Source organism: Numenius arquata, chromosome 6, assembly GCF_964106895.1.
Source record: "Numenius arquata chromosome 6, bNumArq3.hap1.1, whole genome shotgun sequence".
Taxonomy (NCBI): domain Eukaryota; kingdom Metazoa; phylum Chordata; class Aves; order Charadriiformes; family Scolopacidae; genus Numenius; species Numenius arquata.
Window position 1 is genome coordinate 5,890,744 of NC_133581.1, and position 20,146 is coordinate 5,910,889.

Below are 20,146 nucleotides of genomic sequence, written 5' to 3' on the forward strand. Positions count from 1 at the left end.
ATCCCTTCCATACACCACCTCTCCCTCCTCCATGCCCCCTGTCCCCCCCGGGATTCCCCTTTGATTGGAAAAAGGAAGCACGCTCACCACAAATCACACTCTGCATAGGTTATTGAGTGTACAGCTGTTATAGTCTAATAGAACATCACATTTTTTACCTCAGTAAAATAGATTTAAGTAGTACATAAACTCAGTTGTCAGTTTACCTAAGTGGAAGTGATAGGTAAACCTAGGTACCTGTCTCATTAAGTATTATTAATTTACAATTACCTGTGAAAACTTTGATTTTTGGGGTGGTTTTTTTTGTTCGTGGGTTTTGTTTTGTGGTGGTTGTGTTGTTTTGTTTTGTGGTTTTTTGGTTTTTTTGGTTTTTTTTTTGCTTTTCCCAGTATGATCCATAGATTTTTGACTGCTTCTACTGGAGAAATGGAAAGAGACTACAAAAAGCAAGCAAGCTCTTTGTTGTTGTTTTTTTTTTTTTTTTTTTTAAATCTTTATCTTGTATGCAAATTCTAATAAGTTAATTTTAATCTGAAAGTAATCTTAAGGTATCTGTTTAAATTATTTTTCCACAAATGTGGAAAAGCCTAGCTTACAGAGCCGCTGTGCATTTGTGACCATTTGTAGTTAAGCATGTTCCAAATAAATAAATTGTATATGTGCATATTAGGCATTTACAGTATAGCTTAAATAGCAGGAGGAAAGAAGTGAAAATAGTGAGGGGGTTAGAGGGTGGCAAAGTGGAACAAAAGTTATTAAAACAAATAAGGCTTTATTTAAAGTTAGTGATACCCTTTTGTTCCTTCTGAACTTTCGCTTTTCTTTATACTTGTTCATTACTTCTCTGTGTATTCTTAGTTGCTCACATCCACCATTTTTAATCTATAGCATTACGTTAAGTAATTATCCATTTTCTGTAAATATTTGCTGTAAAGTTGTGTACATGTTAGGGAACTATACTTCCAATTTTACTTTATATTCTTTTTCCTACATCATTCCGTGTGGTTTTTCTGAGGTCTTCATGTTAAAATGCTTTAGTAGGATCATCGGCTGCATTTACTTTCCTGTTGAGTGATTTACATAATCTGCACATACATAGTTTTGCTGTGTGAGAGCTTTGTCACACAGGGCAAGTCCTCTTGGATCTTACATGGTTTTTTACATTTAATATAGGGTCATAACTGCTGTCTATGAAATACTGCACGTACCTCACCTCCTTCATTTAGAAGATTTAAAACCTCTTCATGTATTTGGGAGGAAAATCCCCCTTTTTCTTTAATTTAGGATTTTGAGGCTGATAGCGCATTAAGCAGCCAGGGGTTGTGGTATCCTTATCTCTCCACATATATCCTAGATGTATATTTACCTACCTAACAGTTATAAATCAGTCAGCCAAATAACTGCACTGGAGCAGATACTCAACGCGAAGACCATCTATCCACGGACTATATGAGAGAAAGTAAGGGACTACGCTGTGCTTGTTTTTATTAATTATCTGCTTTAACAAGCTGCAGGTGTTTTCAGTTATTTCAGAAGGGAGGATGACAGGATAAAAGGGCAATTCAGTGACACACCTTTATTTTAGTTTATATTCCTCTTTTGAAAGAACCAAATTATCCAATGGTGATGCCAGGCTTTAGAGTTGGGCCATCCCATAGAATTCTGGTCTGCAGGTCTGTGTTAGACCTTTCTATTGCAAGTAAGGCTTTTATAAGTTTTGGGGGTTTGTTTAGAAGAATCAGCCAGTAGCCATAGTTGGAAGTGTGGAACAATATGTGTTAATATAGGCTCAGCTTTTTCTCTCAAATATTTATTCATGTTACACTATTTGTTTTTCTGGCAGATAAAGATACGATCCAGTTTTGGAGAACAACCAGATTAGATTTTTCCATTCTTCCAAAAAGCAAAACAACTCTTCCCTTTTAAGAAATGTCTTCCAGTTTCTCGTCTCTTTAAAATGTTCTCGGTTGCTCACAGGTTAATTTTTTTAAGTCGCAGCATTTTATAAGTCTGAAATGATTCTGCCGATTACATTCTCAATAAACCTCTCGACGTGATACGTGTTTGCCGAGGAGGAAGGAATACTGCATGGGATCAGAATGTTTTTGTTACTGACAAAATGCGTTAAGGGAGGACAGCGCTATTTCTGAATGCTGAAGCAGGCTAAATACGGTGTCTTACTGGCTGCTTCTCTGCCGCTGCTTGTAGAGAAGGGGAATGTAACGATCCTGTGGATCACAAACGAAGCCGAGAACCCCTTGCTTTTCCCTTCCTGCAGTTAACGGGTAAGGTGCTACACAGAAAACGCAGCTTGTAGCTCTGAGAGGTGGGTTGTTCAAGTTCTGTTGATCTTTCATAGTATGGGTTGGATTTTTCTTTTGTTTTTTTAACGCCCTTGGGCCATTTGCTCACTCTTTCTCTCTGTTTTCTCTATTAAGGGAATGGGCCAGGCTGGAGAATACGCTTTGCTCCTGCAAGTGTAGAGTAGGAGCTGAACGCGCTGTTGGTGCCATCTCTCTCTCTCTGTTCCCCACTCTGGATCCTGTGTGGTGTTGACAGGAATGATGATAAACAGTCACTGTCCCTTGACATGAAGAGGCAATCAGAAACGTAGTTTACAGTTTTATATTCTCTGCCGCTTGAATTGCGTCCAGCAAGAAGACCGACTTTGCCAAGAATGGAGTAGTGCTTGAACTATAGTATTTTTAGGCATAAATACGTGGTGGATTTGTTGTTGTTGTTGTGTGGCTTTGTTTTTAAGGCAGTTGGTCTCTTTAAAACGTTTTCCTGATCTAAGAAAATGTGTCATGGAAATGTTGTTTGATGGTCTTTGGGATCAGTTGCTTTTGGAACTTCTGCTCATACCATTGCCCCCTTCAGCAGGAAAATCACTTCTGTCTCTTTTGAGACAGTCAGAGCCTTATATGTAAATTTATTTACGATGAATACTTACTGTTTGTCATTATTATAATAGCAAACAAAGATGACTGCTGCCCTACGAGAGGATGGCAGAGCTCTCCTACTGCAACCTTGCCTAATTAGGTGAAACTTGATCTAGCCTATCTTGTTCCTGTCACATCTGGGGCCTGTCTTGTTTCTTTAGAACATCTTATCACTGCTCGTCATTACTGCTTGAATTCATATGCCAGTAGACCAAAAATACTCCATTTAAGTAGTTTTTCACTGTAGTTGTTGCACAGGAACTCTTCTTAGGTTTTAGCTCTACACGTTATTTTTATATTCATCGCTATTTGCAACTGTCCACATGAAGAATATTTTAAGGATGGTCCTTCAGAATATTATAAAAACATCAAAAGACAAATCCTGGCTACCAGAAAAGACTGGACTTAACTCTAAAAACTGGACAAAGGACAGAATTATAAAAAAGAAGGTGGGATTACTTTGCTTTTTGTTTATTTGCTGTAATATTAAGCGTTTTGAGATTTCTTTTTGTAAAACCGATCAGTGTATCCTTATAATGGGTTAGTGTGTGTCTATGTGGGATTTCTACTTGAAGATCAGAGATTACTGACTTATATGTGTTTCTTCTGTATATGAAATGTCTGAAATTTTTAATTTTACCTTGCATAAGTTGTTGTTTGTTTTTTTTTAAATTATTAGTATTTATTGCTTTTGATTCAGACAAAGTGGAGATCTGAGAGTAAAACAGAACAGCTTTTAATTTTTAAACCTGCCATTTAAAAACTAAAGAAATGCGCTGCAAAGAGTTATTTTCTATTATGTCCAATTTCCACTCTGATGGAAGGGAAGCTCTGCAGACTGCCTGTTGAATCCCAAAGGACGTATTCACTTCTCGCTTTTTATATTTTTGCCAAGCCAGCTAACATTGCGTCTAACATCGAATGGTTGGTATTCCCTGAAAGCGATACAGTAAACAATCAGTATTTTGTTAATACTTTCCGCTCAGAGGGAGAAAGCCGTGGCAGTCCCTTCTTGTTTCACTCTCTTGAAAATAAAAGGAAAGAGCAGCACTGATTCCACATTACATATGGGTGTGTGGCTGTTGATTTCCTTGTTTCTAAAATGAAAAAGTCACGTTTGGTGCTGCAAATCACCTTAATTCATTGACAAAAAGCACAGTGTCTTTAGTTAAAATTCTGTGTTGGTTGGTTGGGTGTTTTTTTTTGTGGTTTTGCCTTTTTTGTTTGTTTGTCTTTTATTGTGTTGAAAAGTTGTAAAATACAAGACAAATGTCTGTATCCTATACTTTTTTTTTTATGAAATTATTTTCTATGCAGTTGGTAGGCCCGGCTTTTCTGGAATTCAGTGGATGTTGGATGACTTTGCTGTAGCTGTTGACAAGGTCGAACACAAGACTGTAGAAACATCAGCACCTCCCTTTTTTTAGCCTTGGCCAAAATATTTTCAATAATTTGAGAACACTCAGTTCTGTGATACAAATTCTGTGGGACACTTTTGTTGCATGTGGATTTTGAAGACTAAGTTGGCTTTCAGGAAAATTAACCCAAAACCTCACACTTAACCCTGCTCTTCCGCTTTCCCTTGTGTTGTCAGAATGAACTTTCTTTCAAAGTAACTTAAAGTATTGCTAATCCCAGTATGCAAAAATTTCGAATATCAGTTCTCCCCATGTCCCCCACCCAATAAAAGTATCATACTAATTTTTTTTTTTTAATCTTTCTTATCTGTCATCTAGTTCTTGAGGCTTTGAGGGGCTGTCCTCTTTTGTATAGTTTGGTGTTTTAGGGGGTTTTGTTTGTGTGGTATATGGTTTTTTGGCTTGGCTTTGTGCATGATTTTTTTTTTTGTTGTTTGTTTTGCCTTTTTTTTTTAAACTTTTCCTTTTGGTGAATATGACTTTTTTTCTTGACTGGAAAGCTGAAATTCTTACATAATAAAATGACCTCTGAAGCTGAGTCATCTTGGATTCATTTAGTTCTGTTTTTAATTTATTGCCAGTTCACCCGAGTTTACTGCAGATTTTACAGTACTACAGTTGCATTGTTCTTCAGCAACGCGTCTTCTGTAATGATCAGGAAAGTGAAATATTTAATAGTAATTTTTCACGTTATTCATATCTCATCAGCTGATGCGATGAAACGGGCAGTTAATATTTGAGGACTGTTGTTTCAAGCTTGTCATGCATTTGATGCATGACGTGCTGGTTACCTTGACAGGTAGGAAAGATTTAGACCTCTGAAGTTGCATTTGTGATCTTGTATGATGAGATGTGGTTGTAGTGCCACAGGGTTTCCTCCCTCCTTTTCCCTGGGTTCTACGGGGCCACATCTGACCCTGGACTGGGGGGGTCCCCCTTAACTCTCTGAACCATTTAGAGGACCCTGGGTTGGAGATATGAAGAATAGTAGAAATGTGGACATTGTGTTTATATTTTAATAAAATAGAGCTGTCAGAGTGTATGGACAAATGGGCTTCAGGAAAGATGAGTGCAGCTTGTCGCTATTGTTTTGATCTGGAGTCTTGGTGTCCCCTGAACTTGAGACTTTTCCTGCATGTTACTAGTGTTCCATGCATTTGCGAATGCAGTCTCGGCTGCAGGTTTCTAAAAAGAGTTTGGCAAGAATCCATTGTTTAAGGAATTCTTACATTAATACACCTAAACAACTATTAAAATATTTAGTTATAGCAGGGGTGTTTGCTAGTTTCTTAAATAGATTAGCAATTTCTTTTACTTTTTTATTTAATAATCAGCGCAAGACTGATGTGCCTGCTGGTGTTTGTGTTTTGTTTTTTCAAGGTGCTCTGGATAAATCTCATTGACATCAAGCAGGCAGTACTAGATGAGGTTTGTCATCCTAAGGTTCACAGACAAAAAATATTCTAAAAGATAAAAAGGAATATCCTTAATGAAACCAGCAAGTGTCTGAAAAAGTGTCAGGGACTTCTTCAGAGCTGCTTGGTTTAAAGGTGGGGTTTCTGTTCTTGGTTGACAGATGGCAAAGACTCACTTGCAATAGTCCTCTAACAAATCAAAGAATACTACTTTGCAAGGCGAAAATACTTACTTCTATGTATCGAGTTGTCATGAACTTCGTAAGGGGTTTAGGAAATCCAGCATCAACTGATAGAGCATCCAGCATCAACTGATTAGAGAGACTTTCAAGATGTCTCCAACTTGCACCTTTCAATAGTAGTTGTGTACATCGTGGAAGATGGCATCTGGCCCACAGTCTCTTAGGTATGTTGCCTAACAGAGAAACATGCTCAGCAAGAACTTGTTGGTGTACCTAGAATTATCCCTGTGTTCCAAAGTCTCTTACGTGGTAACTAGTGTCTTGACAGTCCTTTAGTAGAATTATTTGCGTCAAGGAGCAACAACAAGATCTCTTGCTGTTTCTCCAGATGTAGCAATTTAGGAATCGAGCCAACAGATAATACGATGCAGGGATGTTGAACTCATTCTGTGGCAAGTGCCAAATTGCATTTTCCACTAGAAAACATCACAAAAGGCATGTTTTATAGATTTCTCTAACTTCAGGCTGTGTTCCTTTAGCTAATGATGTTAAATATTGCACTTGGACAGATTTCTTCTTAAATTAATAGTTTTATTTGTAATGCAGCTTCTTTTATTTTTTTTTTAACTTGCCCCTTTTCAGCTATACCCATTTTCCTTTCTGTAGCCACATGTTTACGGCCCATCTTTTAAAGTAATTTAACCAAATCTCAGCTCCTGGTTGCATTTAACAGAACCACCTTCAAAACGAAGGCATTCCAATGTCACAGGCAGCTTCTGCAATGTCTGGAGAGCTGGCAGGGGTTTAGTGCCATAGATTGGCTGTGACTTCTAATATAACAATGTGTGGTCTAAAATCTGTTATAGGTTTATCATGTCTGAATGATTGTGTCGCTCTTCTGTCTTAGGCAGATGTGAGAAACTTAAAACTTGTTAGGTCAGTTGTATTTGTTTTTGTTTTTTTTCTTTTTAGCCCTATTCCTATCTTGCTTCTCTCAGCCTTCGGAACACCCATTGGAGTCCGTGTGTTGCTTGTGTTGTTTACACAAGTGAACTTTGAGTTGCTATTGTTTCCATTAAGTATTGTTTTCCTAGAGCTCTGGAAGGCTTTCAGTTAACTACTACAATACCTGCCATTTAATAATCTGTGGCTCTATCTTGCTTAGTTGAATATATTTAAATACGTGATGATAGTTGCTGTTTCCTTCCTCTAGCAAAAATGTTGGCTTGTTTCTGTGCCCTACAAAAATGCTGCTGCTGAAAGAGCAAGAGGCTTTAAATTCCAGATCTACGATTGATGCTGTAGCGTTTTTTATCTTTCAGTAACAAAAAGCAAGACTGTCCTAAGTGCCCCTTCAGCAAATAAATATCAAATAGGTGTAGGTTTTTTGAAATTGTCTGAATTCTGTTGAATACCTGCTGTCCCATATGAAAGCTCACTTACTGAAGAGGGCAAAGGCAACAGTCCTCAAAGTCCTGGGAGGAAATGTCCGTATTTTTTGTCAGTTATTTAAGCCATTGCATACATGTAGGCTTTAAACAAGACTTTCCTACATTTTATAAGGATTTCTTTTAATGCTATGCTTCTGCGTTTCTATAAAAAGAGTTAAATACCTTTTTTTTTTTTTTAAGTGATTTTTAGGACTAACGTTATACTCCATCACTGAGTCTGTTGATAAAAGTATTGTTTGGCAAGACTATTTTTTTTTCCTCTTGGTTCTGTTTTCTGTAGCCAGATTGTCTTGTGCAGAGCCTGATGAAGGTGGATCTCAAGGTGGATCAATTTTTTATTTTTTTTTTTTCTTTTGTGTCAGTGATTGCAAAATGGCAAGTTAATGAAACTAGCATATAAGCTTAGGCAAAAAATGCCTTTGTGAGCTAGGTATAATTAAAGTACACTTAAAAAATATTAAATTTTCAGATTTTCTCAAAATAGCAAATGTTATCCAAGAATAACGTTAGCTTGTTTGTATTTTTGAGTAACCTTATAAATGCTTATGTTTATCAGTAGAGAAATTTATGGTTTAAACATTTGTTAGTAGCCCATAGCTGAATGCTATACGGTTTTAGTGTCTGAGACCCACTCCCAATTTTGTGAATTCTTTAGGAGGCCATATGGAGGCGATTGGCTTCCAATTTGAAAGTGTAGTAGGAAACATGCTATTGGTTTCACAAGTCTGCATTTTGGCAGAAAACTTGACTCATTTTTGTATTCTTTGCATACTGAAGTCTGTTGGTTGCACTACCTGTGTGAATTTTACTACTACAGTCAAAAGGCATCGCTGGGCTTTAAATTTTGGCCTGAAATTGAAGCTTGTACAGCTTGGCTGTGAGGAGGACATGAGGAAATGTGTTCAGAAATACGGATATCGAACGCAGTTATTTCTCACCCCAGATATGGGGAAGGGGAAAAGATGTTAAAGGAAAGAAGTCTCCTGATGAAACACAGTAATCAATAATAAATTTGCTGTGTGTCTTGATGCTCTTATTTGAAATAAGACTCGTAAACGTATTGTGTAAAATTCTTCAACAGATCCGGTTTTAAAAAGAATGGTTTCATTCCGAAAGTAAATAATTATCGGAATGAAGCATGGTGTATAACTTGTTTATTAGACTTCAAATGTTTCTTTTTAATATGGGGAAGTGAAATGTTTTAATCTTATTGTTTTTCTGAGGTTTACAAATAACAATAAACATCATAGATTTATTTGGGATTTGTTTGTTCTGAAATCTCAACAGTATAAGGAAATACTCATGACAGGTCAAGAATGTACTTTAGATGGCTTTAATTAAAACAGTTTTGTGGTTATAATTTCATGGTCTGGTTTCTTTTAAAATGTAATTGCTCAAAGCTTCATCTGATTGCGTCTATAATCTTATAAAGGGGCAGCATTCATACTGCAAATAAAGTTAAAATTCTGCTTTAGTGCTTGAATAACGCAACTAGAATTTCCACAGCTGTAGCTGGTGCGAGATTTATGTAATGGCATGAATTCCAGGCAAGCAAACTTGCATGAGATAATTGATAATTTGTAACTCTGACCATTCTGTATGTAGGGTTGTGCATATTAATATGCCTCATCACCAAAGGGATGATTTTTTGTCTCTTCACATTTTGCTTGCGTCTCGTTCTGTACTTTTTCAAGTAAGTCAAAACCTCAGTCTTAATCAAAGTTCGTATTTGATTGGTGGGGCTTTGACGTTTCAGTAAGATACGGGTTTGGACTTTTTGGTTAAAACTATTGTAGTAGCACCTTAAATATAGCAAGCTCCTGGGACTCCCAAGTCAGCAAAATCAAGGATGAATGTTGTTAGAACTTCTTGGCAGATGTTGAGATCTCTGCTGTGAAAGAGATTGACTTTGAAGAAGTCTCGTCTCTTTGCTCATTTTCTCGTCCTGGAGCTGTAGGCACCACTATGTGCTCTGAAATGGCAAAGCACGGGATCATGAAGGGATTTTTTGGAACGCTTTATTAGGGGAAAATGCATTGTGAGAAGATCATACCTTCCAATTCCAAACAGAAGGAATGAAGTTGGCCTTTCTATCATAAATGTGTTTTGTGCTTTAAGTTCATTGTGTGTCAGCCTTTTAATAATCAACATTTCCTATATTTGAAGTGTCTGATCACTCTTCTGCTGGAAGAGTTGCCCATATTAAATGTTCGGTATATTTTTAACTCACAATCATATGCTTGAGAATTCTTGAATTGGCAGAAGGTAACACACAAAGATCTGTTATCCACTGTACCTTTAATATCAGGCAGGCATTCCTATATCTAGATTTGGGTAATGAGAGCAATGAATAGCACAAAGTGAAAAATGAATGGTTTTCATTTTCTTAGGATGTGGGTTTTTTTCTTAACCTTTTGTTGACTGCTTGAATGATCTTCTAATCTTTCACAGATGTGGCTTTTCTAAATTATTTTGTTGTTGTGGACATAAAATAGGCTATATGCGGGAAAAGGAATGATCATCTGATACATTTTTGCCAGGAACCCTGGTTTTGAGTGGAAATGTGAGGCTTAGTTAAAAAACAGTTAGAAGTAAAGAGCCAGCTGAGTAATTTCCCGTCTTCATCCCCAGAACTCACTCTCTCTATTTTTCTAGTTGAATATGTTACTATTGCTGTCAGAAAATAATCTCCGACTTGTTTTAAATTCTAATGTTTCAGCATGTCCTGAAACAGTACTTGTCTGATTGCTTTCTGATAGCTTAAATAATTCAATTTTCTGTGAGTAGGGTATCAGGGAATATATACTTACATGAGCTGTTAGCCTGAAACGCCACTATTGATTGTATTAGCTGTCTGAGTTAGTAAATTAACTTGGGTGTAAGGCAGTGGAGGTGTACGATTCATTTTCTTCTCAAGTACCAGTGTTTCAGGACTTGGTAGCATAAGATAATAGTTGAGTAAGTTGTATTTCTTTAACAAAAAACTTGTGTTAAAGGGGATCTAATTAAATGTATACCTGTGGTTTTTTTAATTCAGGATACTAGCTGAAGATCAAAAAAGTTCTATTTTTTTCAGCAGGATTATAGAAAAATGGTGAGGAAAAGACTTCATTCAGCAGTGGGAGTTTTAGCTTTCTAGGCTGTTCCTTAACTAAGAAAAAACATCCTACATCAGCTGCCGTCTTCTGGTTTTATAGTGGTGGTCTAGTTTTATTCCAGTCGTAAGTAATTGCATTGTAGGGGAGTGCAGTTAGACTGTTAGATAAGTTTAAGTAGAGAAACCAATATTTTATTAGCCTGATTGGCGGTGCTTTTCAGCGTATTGACAGCTTATTTGTGTCTGTTTTGTAGCCAGAGAGATGAGTGAGATGGCAGAGTAGCTTTGAAGGCAGTTTGTGATGTTTGTTGTAGCTTCTCTGACACGGAAAAGACCTGAACTGTGAAGAGAGATGCAGGAGGTTGGGAGGAAGTTAAAAAGAAGAGAAGAGGAGGTGAGAATTGATGAAAGTTGGAATAAAGCCATTGGTTTGGTAGCAGGAGCAGTAGAGGAGAGCAACAGCTTTGAGAGGTGTGATATTTGGAGCTTGGTGTTCATTGTGGAAACAATATAGGATTTAGCAGCACTGATGTGACTTGCTCATGAGTGTTGGGTTGATCACATTGTGTGACATTGCGTCTGTGTATTAAAAGTTTTGAATGAGTGAATTGGGAGATTATCAACTAAATGCTACAATGGTCATGATCTCACTTTAAAGAATATGGATTTTAACAAGATGGGTCTTTACAGTTGTTCCTATTTAGGAGTTAATTTAAAATGAGAAATCAAAGGATTTACCAGTCAGTTCTCCTGTGTCCTAATCTTTAGCTAAGAATATTTTTTTCATAAAGTTGATTTACTGCTGTAGGTGTACTGTGTATTTCATGCGTATGCTTCACTCATATCCTTCAACAGCGAATTTCCAGGCTCCATCAATGCATCTTTGTGTTTTATCACTATGAAATACCTCTGATTCTTAATCCACCCCCAACACAAATAGGAACAGCTATGACACTGACTTGAAAATCTAATTAATATTGCAATATATTAATAACATTCAATATTTTGAGTCTTCCTGTGTGTGTTTCAGGACATCTGTTTTCACAGCACAGTGTTTCGGTTCCTTCGGTGTTACTCAGACAACCTGTTAAAAATAAATCCTTACTTAACCAAGTTTGCTTGAGGAGTGGTGTGACAATAGTTGGCTACAAGCACCTTGTCTCCTCGTTAGTGGAGGAGCCTTTCCCCGGGCTGTCTGGCAGATGATATTGTGAGTGACACCCGGCTTTGGAGAAGACAGTACTGGTGCGGTTGGAGCTGTGAGAAGAAAGCGGTGTGCTTGAGGTACAGCAAGTTTTGGCCTGGTCTTGCAAAGGAGACTGAGTTTATATAGTGGTTGAGGTCTGAATTTATGGAGTACTGACTGAGATGTATGGGCCAATTCACATCTCCAAGGCTTTTCTTTCTTTTTCAGCCTGTCTGCAGGTGCAGGCAGATAATCTTGAGTACATGAAAAAAGTTTTCTGGGTCAATGTTATCTCTACAGCAATAAAAAATTGGAATTTTGAAACCATGTAAAACCACATGACATCAAGTCATTCTATTAATCCTTTCACAAAAAGGTAACAGGTCTTTCAGGCAAATGGTAAAGACACAGTATACATCATAGCATGACTTCAGTAAAGCCAGGGTCTCTTGGCATTCTCATAAAGTTTGGGAAACTTGGATGTTATTTTGAAATCACGATCAAGTGTTACAGGGAAACTGTACTTAGAATATTGGCATTAATAATTCTCTGTTAAACTGGTGGTGTTTAACTTATTTAATTTAATCATTTATTATGTATTTAACTTCAGGGAAAAAAGGTCTTTTCTATCGCCCCTGTGGGTAGGATAAGAACTAGTGGGTTTAAATAGTGGCAAGGAAAGCTTTGACTAGACTTTCAAAAATGTCTTGGAATAGGAGTCCTGGGTTTCTGGGGTGGATGGTTCAGGGACGTGGTAGAATTTCCATCATGAAAGGCTTTCCAGAACAGGTTAAACAAGCATCTCTGCAGAGTAATGTGGGTATAGTTGATCCTGCCTGAGGCCAAGAGACTGCATTAGATGACCTCTTAAAGGTTTCTTCTAAGCCTATGGTTTTATATTAATATATATGACTCTTTCTTCTTAAATATGAGGTCAAGTTCCACTACTAGATTCCACATCAGATATTTATTCTGCTAAAGATCCCACAGTCACTGATTATTGAGGCGATGTCTGAATCTTCTACAGGGGAAAAATAACATTGTGAGCTGTTAACAGTAGATGGTTACGTGCACTTTAATTATTATCTGTGGCTGCATCCTGTAGCTTCCTCCGAGCTTGTGCTATGGCTGTTACTGTAGCCTCCCTTAATGCCACTCTTGGAGAAACTCAGGGGTGAATTCTAGTGTATTTACGGCCCTGGATGACTCCTGCTTGTGTTGAAGTGTAGTTACTTGAAAACTTCAGGATACAGCGTACAAACTTGGCAGGCTGAGGGAGAGTAGGAACATGGACTTAAAATAGCCTGGAGGACTGACAAGGAGACTGAGAGCTTGAAGCCTGGGCTTTCTTGGAGTTTGTCCTGCGCCTGCTTCTGAAGTAGATAGACTGCTCTCGCTCAGCATTTAGCTGTTATTAATGCAAATCTCCAGTTTGGTACGTGTATATGTCCCACAGATAAAAGTGTTATGAATGTTTTTAAGAATTGCATATGCAAATTGAGGCACAATTTTGTTTAAGTGGAGAGTGCTCATTTAATGAAGAGCTTTTAAATAGTTAGGTTTAATCTTTGTGGTTCGATATGTGATGCCACACTTTATTTACTGGAAAGATCTGAAAGAACTTTCTTTGCAGACAAAATTGGCGGTTTTGTCACATTCTTTAGGGACATTATTATTATTATGGTATCTTTGTCTTTTAAACATCACTTTATCTCTGCTCTATCCCCATGAGTTTACAGAACAGTAGTGTGACTACAGATGGGAAATTACGGTGCAGAGAGAGAGAACGGTTAAAAGTATCTGTTTAATTTTTAAGCAGGAGCTTAGGGTCAGGTATGTTTCAGAGGATTTAGTGTAACATAGGAATACTTGTCTTTGGATGCAACCTTCATTGGTCCTCGACCAGTCTCACTCAGGAAAAATTGAATCCTTTCAGCATTGTTGTATTAGGACTTTGTTTCTTGGTAGAATGTTTTTTATCTTTTCCTTCTTACAAGCCCCTCAGCTGTTAACTACATTAGCTTTTGCAGTAAACGATATGAGGGCCTATAGAACAAATCCATTGAGAATATTGTATAAGGCGGAGGCCCTTAATAGGGGGAATGTAGCAAATGAACATATTTTATATATATATGTATAAATGATCATATAATACATATGCACCAAGGGGGTGAGGTGGGTTAAGTTAACGTGCACAGTTTTCGAGTGTTTGACTTTTGAGCAAGTTACACCTGCTAACGTGAAGAAGGATGGGAGTATCTCTGGATATATGTATTTCTGCACGCATTTATTTAAGGTGGAGCAAGGAATTTGAACAGAAGTTTACATTGACCCACTCGCTCTTAGTGTTAGGCTTTTTCCTTTATAGATTTCATCCCACTTTTTCTCTTTTTGTTTTCCTTGACGTCAAGTCATCTTGAATGCTGTTAAGGTGGGGAGGGGAAGATAAGCTATTTTCTGGTTTGTGGCTGCTTTCCAACTGGAATAGCTGGGAGCAGTTACTAGAGGAAAAGGAGTCTGTTCACGTTGTAACTTTGAGTGAAGAGAGCACGCTTAGTACCGCCGTGGGAAGGCTGCGTGTACAGTCTGATCAACACAGCGAGCTCGGGGCTGGGGCTAAAGTAGTACAGAAAGAACCGACTTCTCAGAGGTTTTTAGCTCTAGCAAGTGTACTAAGCAAATGTAATCCCTTGAAAAATGTTGTTTTTTTTTTTTTTTTTTTTAATTCTGAGGTTTACCGTTTAACCAAAGACTTACAATTCAACCAAATATAACTGTATCTTCAGACAAATTGCAAAAATGACATCCATCATGCAAAGGGTTGCCCACCTGTGAAGCTTCAGGTTACTTTGCGAAAGTATGTATTTATTTAGGTATTAAATGCTATGATTTCAAGCATCTAACATAGACAAAACCTGTTCCTTCCCTCCTGCCCTTATTTTCAGACAGAACTAAACCGTTTCTACTGAAGCTTTAAAAAAAAAAATAAATTGTCGATTCAATGCACTGTCAAAAAAAATCAACACAAAAGACTAAAGCTTTGGCAAAGTTACAAGAAACTGAAAACTAATCTGATGGATTGTGGTAACCAACCATAAGCATACTTTTCCACTTACAGGGGGATTATAAATTTTACCCATAATCTTATTCTTGTAAATTTTTTTTTTTTCTAATATTCTGCTACTTTTCGTTTTTTCTTTCAGATGATATTAACTGTGTTTTTGAGCAACAATGAACAGATTTTGACAGAAGTTCCAATTACACCAGAAACAACTTGTCGCGATGTAGTAGAGTTCTGCAAAGAGCCTGGAGAAGGAAGCTGCCATCTGGCTGAAGTATGGCGTGGGAACGGTAAGTAAAATGTTCAGTAGAAATTGATTTAACTATATGTACCACTACGAAAAAAATGTAAGAGTGGCTTTTCAATATTAAGGATTTCAAATTGTACTTTTTTCTAGCAAACTTTGATTCAAAGCATGATAATTGAATATCTGTAGAGATTAATGCAATTCTTTACTTTTTTTTCCCTCCATGTTATTCCTCAGCATGAAGTATTTGATAAAATGCGTGTGTAAGATATGTTAGAGTTCTGTATTTGAGTTTTTCAAATTACATAAACAAAGTCTTCAGTATCCCCATCTTCAAGGAGAAAAAAATGGGGGGATATTTTCACTTCTAGAAGCCATTTATTTCAAATAGGCAAACAGCATATGTAGGATGGAGGATGTTTAAATAGCAATATGGAATCTCGGTGATCTTCTCTCATAGTAAGTGGGTGCGTATCATCACCTGCATTCTTTCCAATCCAATTTCCTCACTGTTAGGCATGTGAACACAACCTGAAATTTAAGAATGGCTATAGATTTTATTTTTCTTTCTGTATCGTGAATAGCAGATGTTTTGCAGACAGAATTGTGCCAGAACTAGACGTGGTATCTCCAGCTTCTTCATGAACACTTCAAAGATTTGACAGCCTCCCTTGGGGCAGGTAGTAGTGCCTGTACCCTATTTGTATTGCAATTATTAATTCACAGAATAATGGGGTGGGCATTTCTTTTCAGGAGTGTGTCAAAACACGCTATTGTGGATTCTGTTTCTGGCTGGATTCTTGCAACTGTGTGTAGTGCAAGCCCTCTAGGTTATAGTATGTCAATGTATGGATGTGAGTAGAATTGGTGGATGGGTGAGGATAATAGGTTCTTATTCCTCAGTTACTGAAGTCACCCCTGTTTAAGCTGTTTATGTCATCTGTATTGGATACAGAGTGATAAGGTCATAACTTGATATTGAGTTCTTAAATTTTTCATAGAGGGGTTTTGTTTTGGTCAGGGGCTTTTTGTCTAACAGACAAAGCAGGCATTATTCAGATGCCTTTGGAGCTTTTAAGTATTAGCTATCTAGAATGTTTTCTTGCTGGAGAAACTGTTCCTCCTCTTTTTTCTAAGACTTTGTAAAGGGAAAAGGTGCCTCAAGGAGTCATTTCCTAACTGGATGGGAACTCACAGAGTTCAGGCAAGAGTGAGCGGGGGGAGCTTAAGCACATCTGCGGTTCTAGGAGTACAAATTCAGTTCATACTGAGAAAACTGTCTTTAAGGATAAAACTTACAGGAGGGTTAAGACTTGTACAAGATGGAGAGTCTACGATGCCAAGTGCATTGCATAAATTTCTAAAATGGATCTGCAGACTGTGTTTAACAGCACTCAAATATCCCTAATATTTTACAATCATTTGTCTGTGAAAGTGTAACATCTATAGTGTTATTTTTTTCTTCTGCTTTCACAATGCTTTGAGGTTGTACTTCTTAAAATACTGCAGAGAATGTTGTCAACCACCTTCAAAGGGTGACTGGAAACTGTAGCCAGTGATCCACAGCATCTTTCTGGGGCGCTTAGGGCTTGCAACCCTGGCAAGTACAAGTACACGTTTTCTATTATTTCTAAGAATGAGAAAATATTTTATTTATGGATGTAATACATCATTTCTCAAAGTGTTAGATATCTAATGCCGAAAGCTTCTACAAGGTGGAAAATAAAACTTATCCAGGAAGTTGTGATGGAGAGAATAAGACTAAATTTGGGTATCTACCGTATGAATTTTGTGTCTTTGTTCAGATTATAGTCAATGGAGACCTAGATATTTCCGTGAGTAGAACATGGTGATCACTGATTTCAGCTAGTTATTATCTATTTGATTTTGAGCATCAGAGCTCTTCCAGTTTTCTGAAGTAGGCATCTACATACAGACACCTAAGTTCAGGAGCAGAGCCCTGCCTAAGGCTTCTACCTAGAATCATAGAATCACCAAGGTTGGAAGGGACCTTTCAGACCATCGAGTCCAACCGTCAGCCTAGCATGGACAAAAACCATCACTAAACCATATCTCTAAGCGCTATGTCTACCTATGTTTTAAATGCCTCCAGGGATGGTGACTCAACGACTTCCCTGGGCAGCCTGTTCCAATGCTTAATAACTCAGTGTAAAAAATTTTCCTGATATCCAATCTAAACCACCCCTTGAGGAGTTTCCTCTTGTCCTATCACTTGTTACCTGGGAGAAGAGACGGACAGCCCCCCTCTCTACACCCTCCTTTCAGGGACTTGTGGAGAGTGATAAGGTCTCCCCTCAGCCTCCTTTTCTCCAGACTGAACAAACCCAGTTCCCTCAGCCTCTCCTCATAAGACTTGTGCTCCAGACCCCTCACCAGCTTTGTTGCCCTTCTCTGGACCCACTCAAGCACCTCAGCGTCTTTTTTTGTGGTAAGGGGCCCAAAACTGGACCCAGCACTCGAGGTGGGGCGTCACCAGTGCCCAGTACAGGGGGATGACCACTGCCCTAGTTCTGCTGGCCACACTGTTCCTGATACAGGCCAGGATGCTGTTGGCCTTCTCGGCCACCTGGGCACACCGCTGGCTGGTACTCAGCCGGCTGGCCACCAACACCCCCAGTTCCTTTTCTTCTGGGCAGCTTTCCAGCCGCTTTTCGCCAAGCCTGTAGCGCTGCATGGGGCTGTTGTGACCCAACCTGTTGAATGGTTCTGTCAAACTTGGCAAAATGTGCTCGTGGCTCAAAGTTTCTTTTAAAACTCATATGAAGGTGCTTTCACAAATCCGGCTTCACTTGTTAAATACCCAAGGTGATAACTGTATTGTTCTATTCCGTTGGAAGTGCGGAACCGAAAAGACTAGAGAAAATGAAAGGAAAAATGAAACACTCGTGTATGTTTCTAGATCTCTCGAACAGGCCTGTACTGTCAGCAAAAAACGATGTTCTGCACGCTGGTTTTAAGTCTCTATGACAGGAATTTCAGCACAAGCATTTTGTTTGTTGTTTTTAAATGTAGGATATTGTTACAGAATCTGTGTGTTGGTGGCCTCAACTTCATGCCCCAAAGTCTGGGGTACCTGTATTTCTCAGTGAAACTTCTTTTATAACAGGGCATAAATATGGTATTTTTTTCCTACAGCTGCTCCTGAGAGCTAAATTGAACTCTTTCCTCTGACGTTTTAAAAAATAATTTTGCTTGGAGCAGAGATCTCATGTAGAAAAGAAGGGTCTAAACAGTTAAATGCAACAGTTTCAACAACAAACAAACTATGGTTCTGAGTGGGAAGTGTGAAGCAATTTGCAATGAAACCGAGGAATGTTGTGCCAGTGGAAGAGTATTTTTTCTCTTCTATTACACTGTCTCTGACCCCCTTTCTTATCCTCGAGGGGTCTACAAATGTTCTTTCAGAAGACATTTTGGAAAGTCAAAATCAAAACAAAAGTTTATTCAACCCATCATTTTCTGTATTAACTCTAATTAGGTTTTGTCACACACCAGAAGTTTTCTTGGTAGTCTCTCCGTGTTGCACAGGTGACAATTCACAGCTCTTTCCATAAGAGAGAGCTGTCATATGTCCCCTCTTGTGAATGTCCTTAACTCCTCTGTTGTACAGGTAGCCACAGCCTCTTTTAGGTAGCCCAGCTGAATAATACATGTCTACTCAAATTCAAAACAATGGCGCTAGTGGATTTTACTCTTAATTCTTAGATACAAAAAACCAGTTTGTGTGCCCAAAACCATGTCCATTTCCTAAACGGTATTGATCTAACAAAATACTATTTCTTCTAATAAATTTCGTCCCCTGAATGTGTCTGTACAAATAAATACTTCACTTTATTTTTAGATGGTGACAGAGACCGTTTGTCTTCCAGAAAAATGCTATTAAAATCCATGTGAATTTGGCCTCAAAAATTATGTAAGATTTCTAGAGTTCAGAGGAGGATTACAATAGCTTAGCTGTTGGAAAACACATTTGTTTATTATGTTAATTTTTCTCTGTTTGCTTTTGTGTGCCAAAGAGATGGTTGAGGAGTTTCCTATGAGTTGTAAAATAGTTTAGGTATTGTCTGTATTAGAGTTAAGAAACTGATTCTTCTCAGAGCTGCACGGCATCAGCAATTGGTTTATTTGCATTTGATTTTTGTATTTCTTTGTCTGTTTCCCCTCCTTTCCCCCTCTGTTTCGTTCTCTGTTTCTTGAGCTGAGTAATAGTTGAAAAAGTCAATAGCATTCGTGCCTGATACATCAGGACGTTTTGTACCACCTTGTGCTTCGGCAGTTTGAATCTTCCTCTTTTTGCATGGACGTCTCGGGCTATAACAGGAGAAGAAAAACCACCACAGAATATTCTTCCTCATTCCCCAGCTATTGCGAATAGCAGTTGGTGAGGAGGTCGAAAGACAGGTGTGAGTGACACCAGGAACCAGGTAGTATTTTTCAAGAGAGAATGGATTTCAACAATTCAATCCACCCAGTGCTCAATTATTGACTTCATTTACATCTGGAAGGCCCTTCCACAATCGGTATTAATTGGTCTTCCTGAATTTAGTGGCAACACAGAGGCAAGTGACTGTGAAAGAAATAGTTGTTTACTACAAGTGTTCTTCTCCAAACCTGAGGGGGGAAAAGACTCATTCCTGATCTTGCAGTGAACTCCCCTGCCATGGAGATAAGCTGTTACTTTGTGTTCTGGTTTCATGTATAGCAGGCATAAATGTGTTTATTGCGAACTGTGGGATACTTGTCATCAGTATAAAACTAGATTCTGAAGTCAAACTTTATTTTGTTTTCCAACAGAAAGATTTTTGCAATTGAGTTCTAAAGCTTTGATGCGGTATCTGTGTTTTGGTCTTTCAGAATACTTAAAACTAGTAGAAAGTAGTAGAAATTCTCTTTCCCATTTCTCTCCATGGTCATGTCTGAAAAATATTAGCCTTGATTCTTCAAGGTACATTATGTAAATAAAACCTTTTATTTTTAATAGCTTCTAGGATCAGGGCCTTACTTTTAATGGGAGACCAGCCTAACCAGGAGCGATGCTGCAGCCACTCCCCACCATTCCAGAATTAGCCCAACCCTGTTCAGCCATCCAGTTTCTCCGTACTTTGTTATCGAGCTTCAGTTCTTGC

General features: G+C 38.1%; 1 protein-coding gene across 3 annotated transcripts in view; it reads left to right on the forward strand.

Moving 5' to 3' along the window:
* PPP1R13B (protein phosphatase 1 regulatory subunit 13B) overlaps positions 1 to 20,146 on the forward strand; it is a 69,937-nt gene that overhangs the window by 10,702 nt on the left and 39,089 nt on the right. For all 3 annotated transcript variants that reach the window (XM_074149091.1, XM_074149092.1, XM_074149093.1), the window contains exon 2: positions 14,895 to 15,042. In XM_074149091.1, the coding sequence (XP_074005192.1) occupies positions 14,895 to 15,042 (148 nt within the window). The remainder of the gene's footprint in view (positions 1 to 14,894; positions 15,043 to 20,146) is intronic.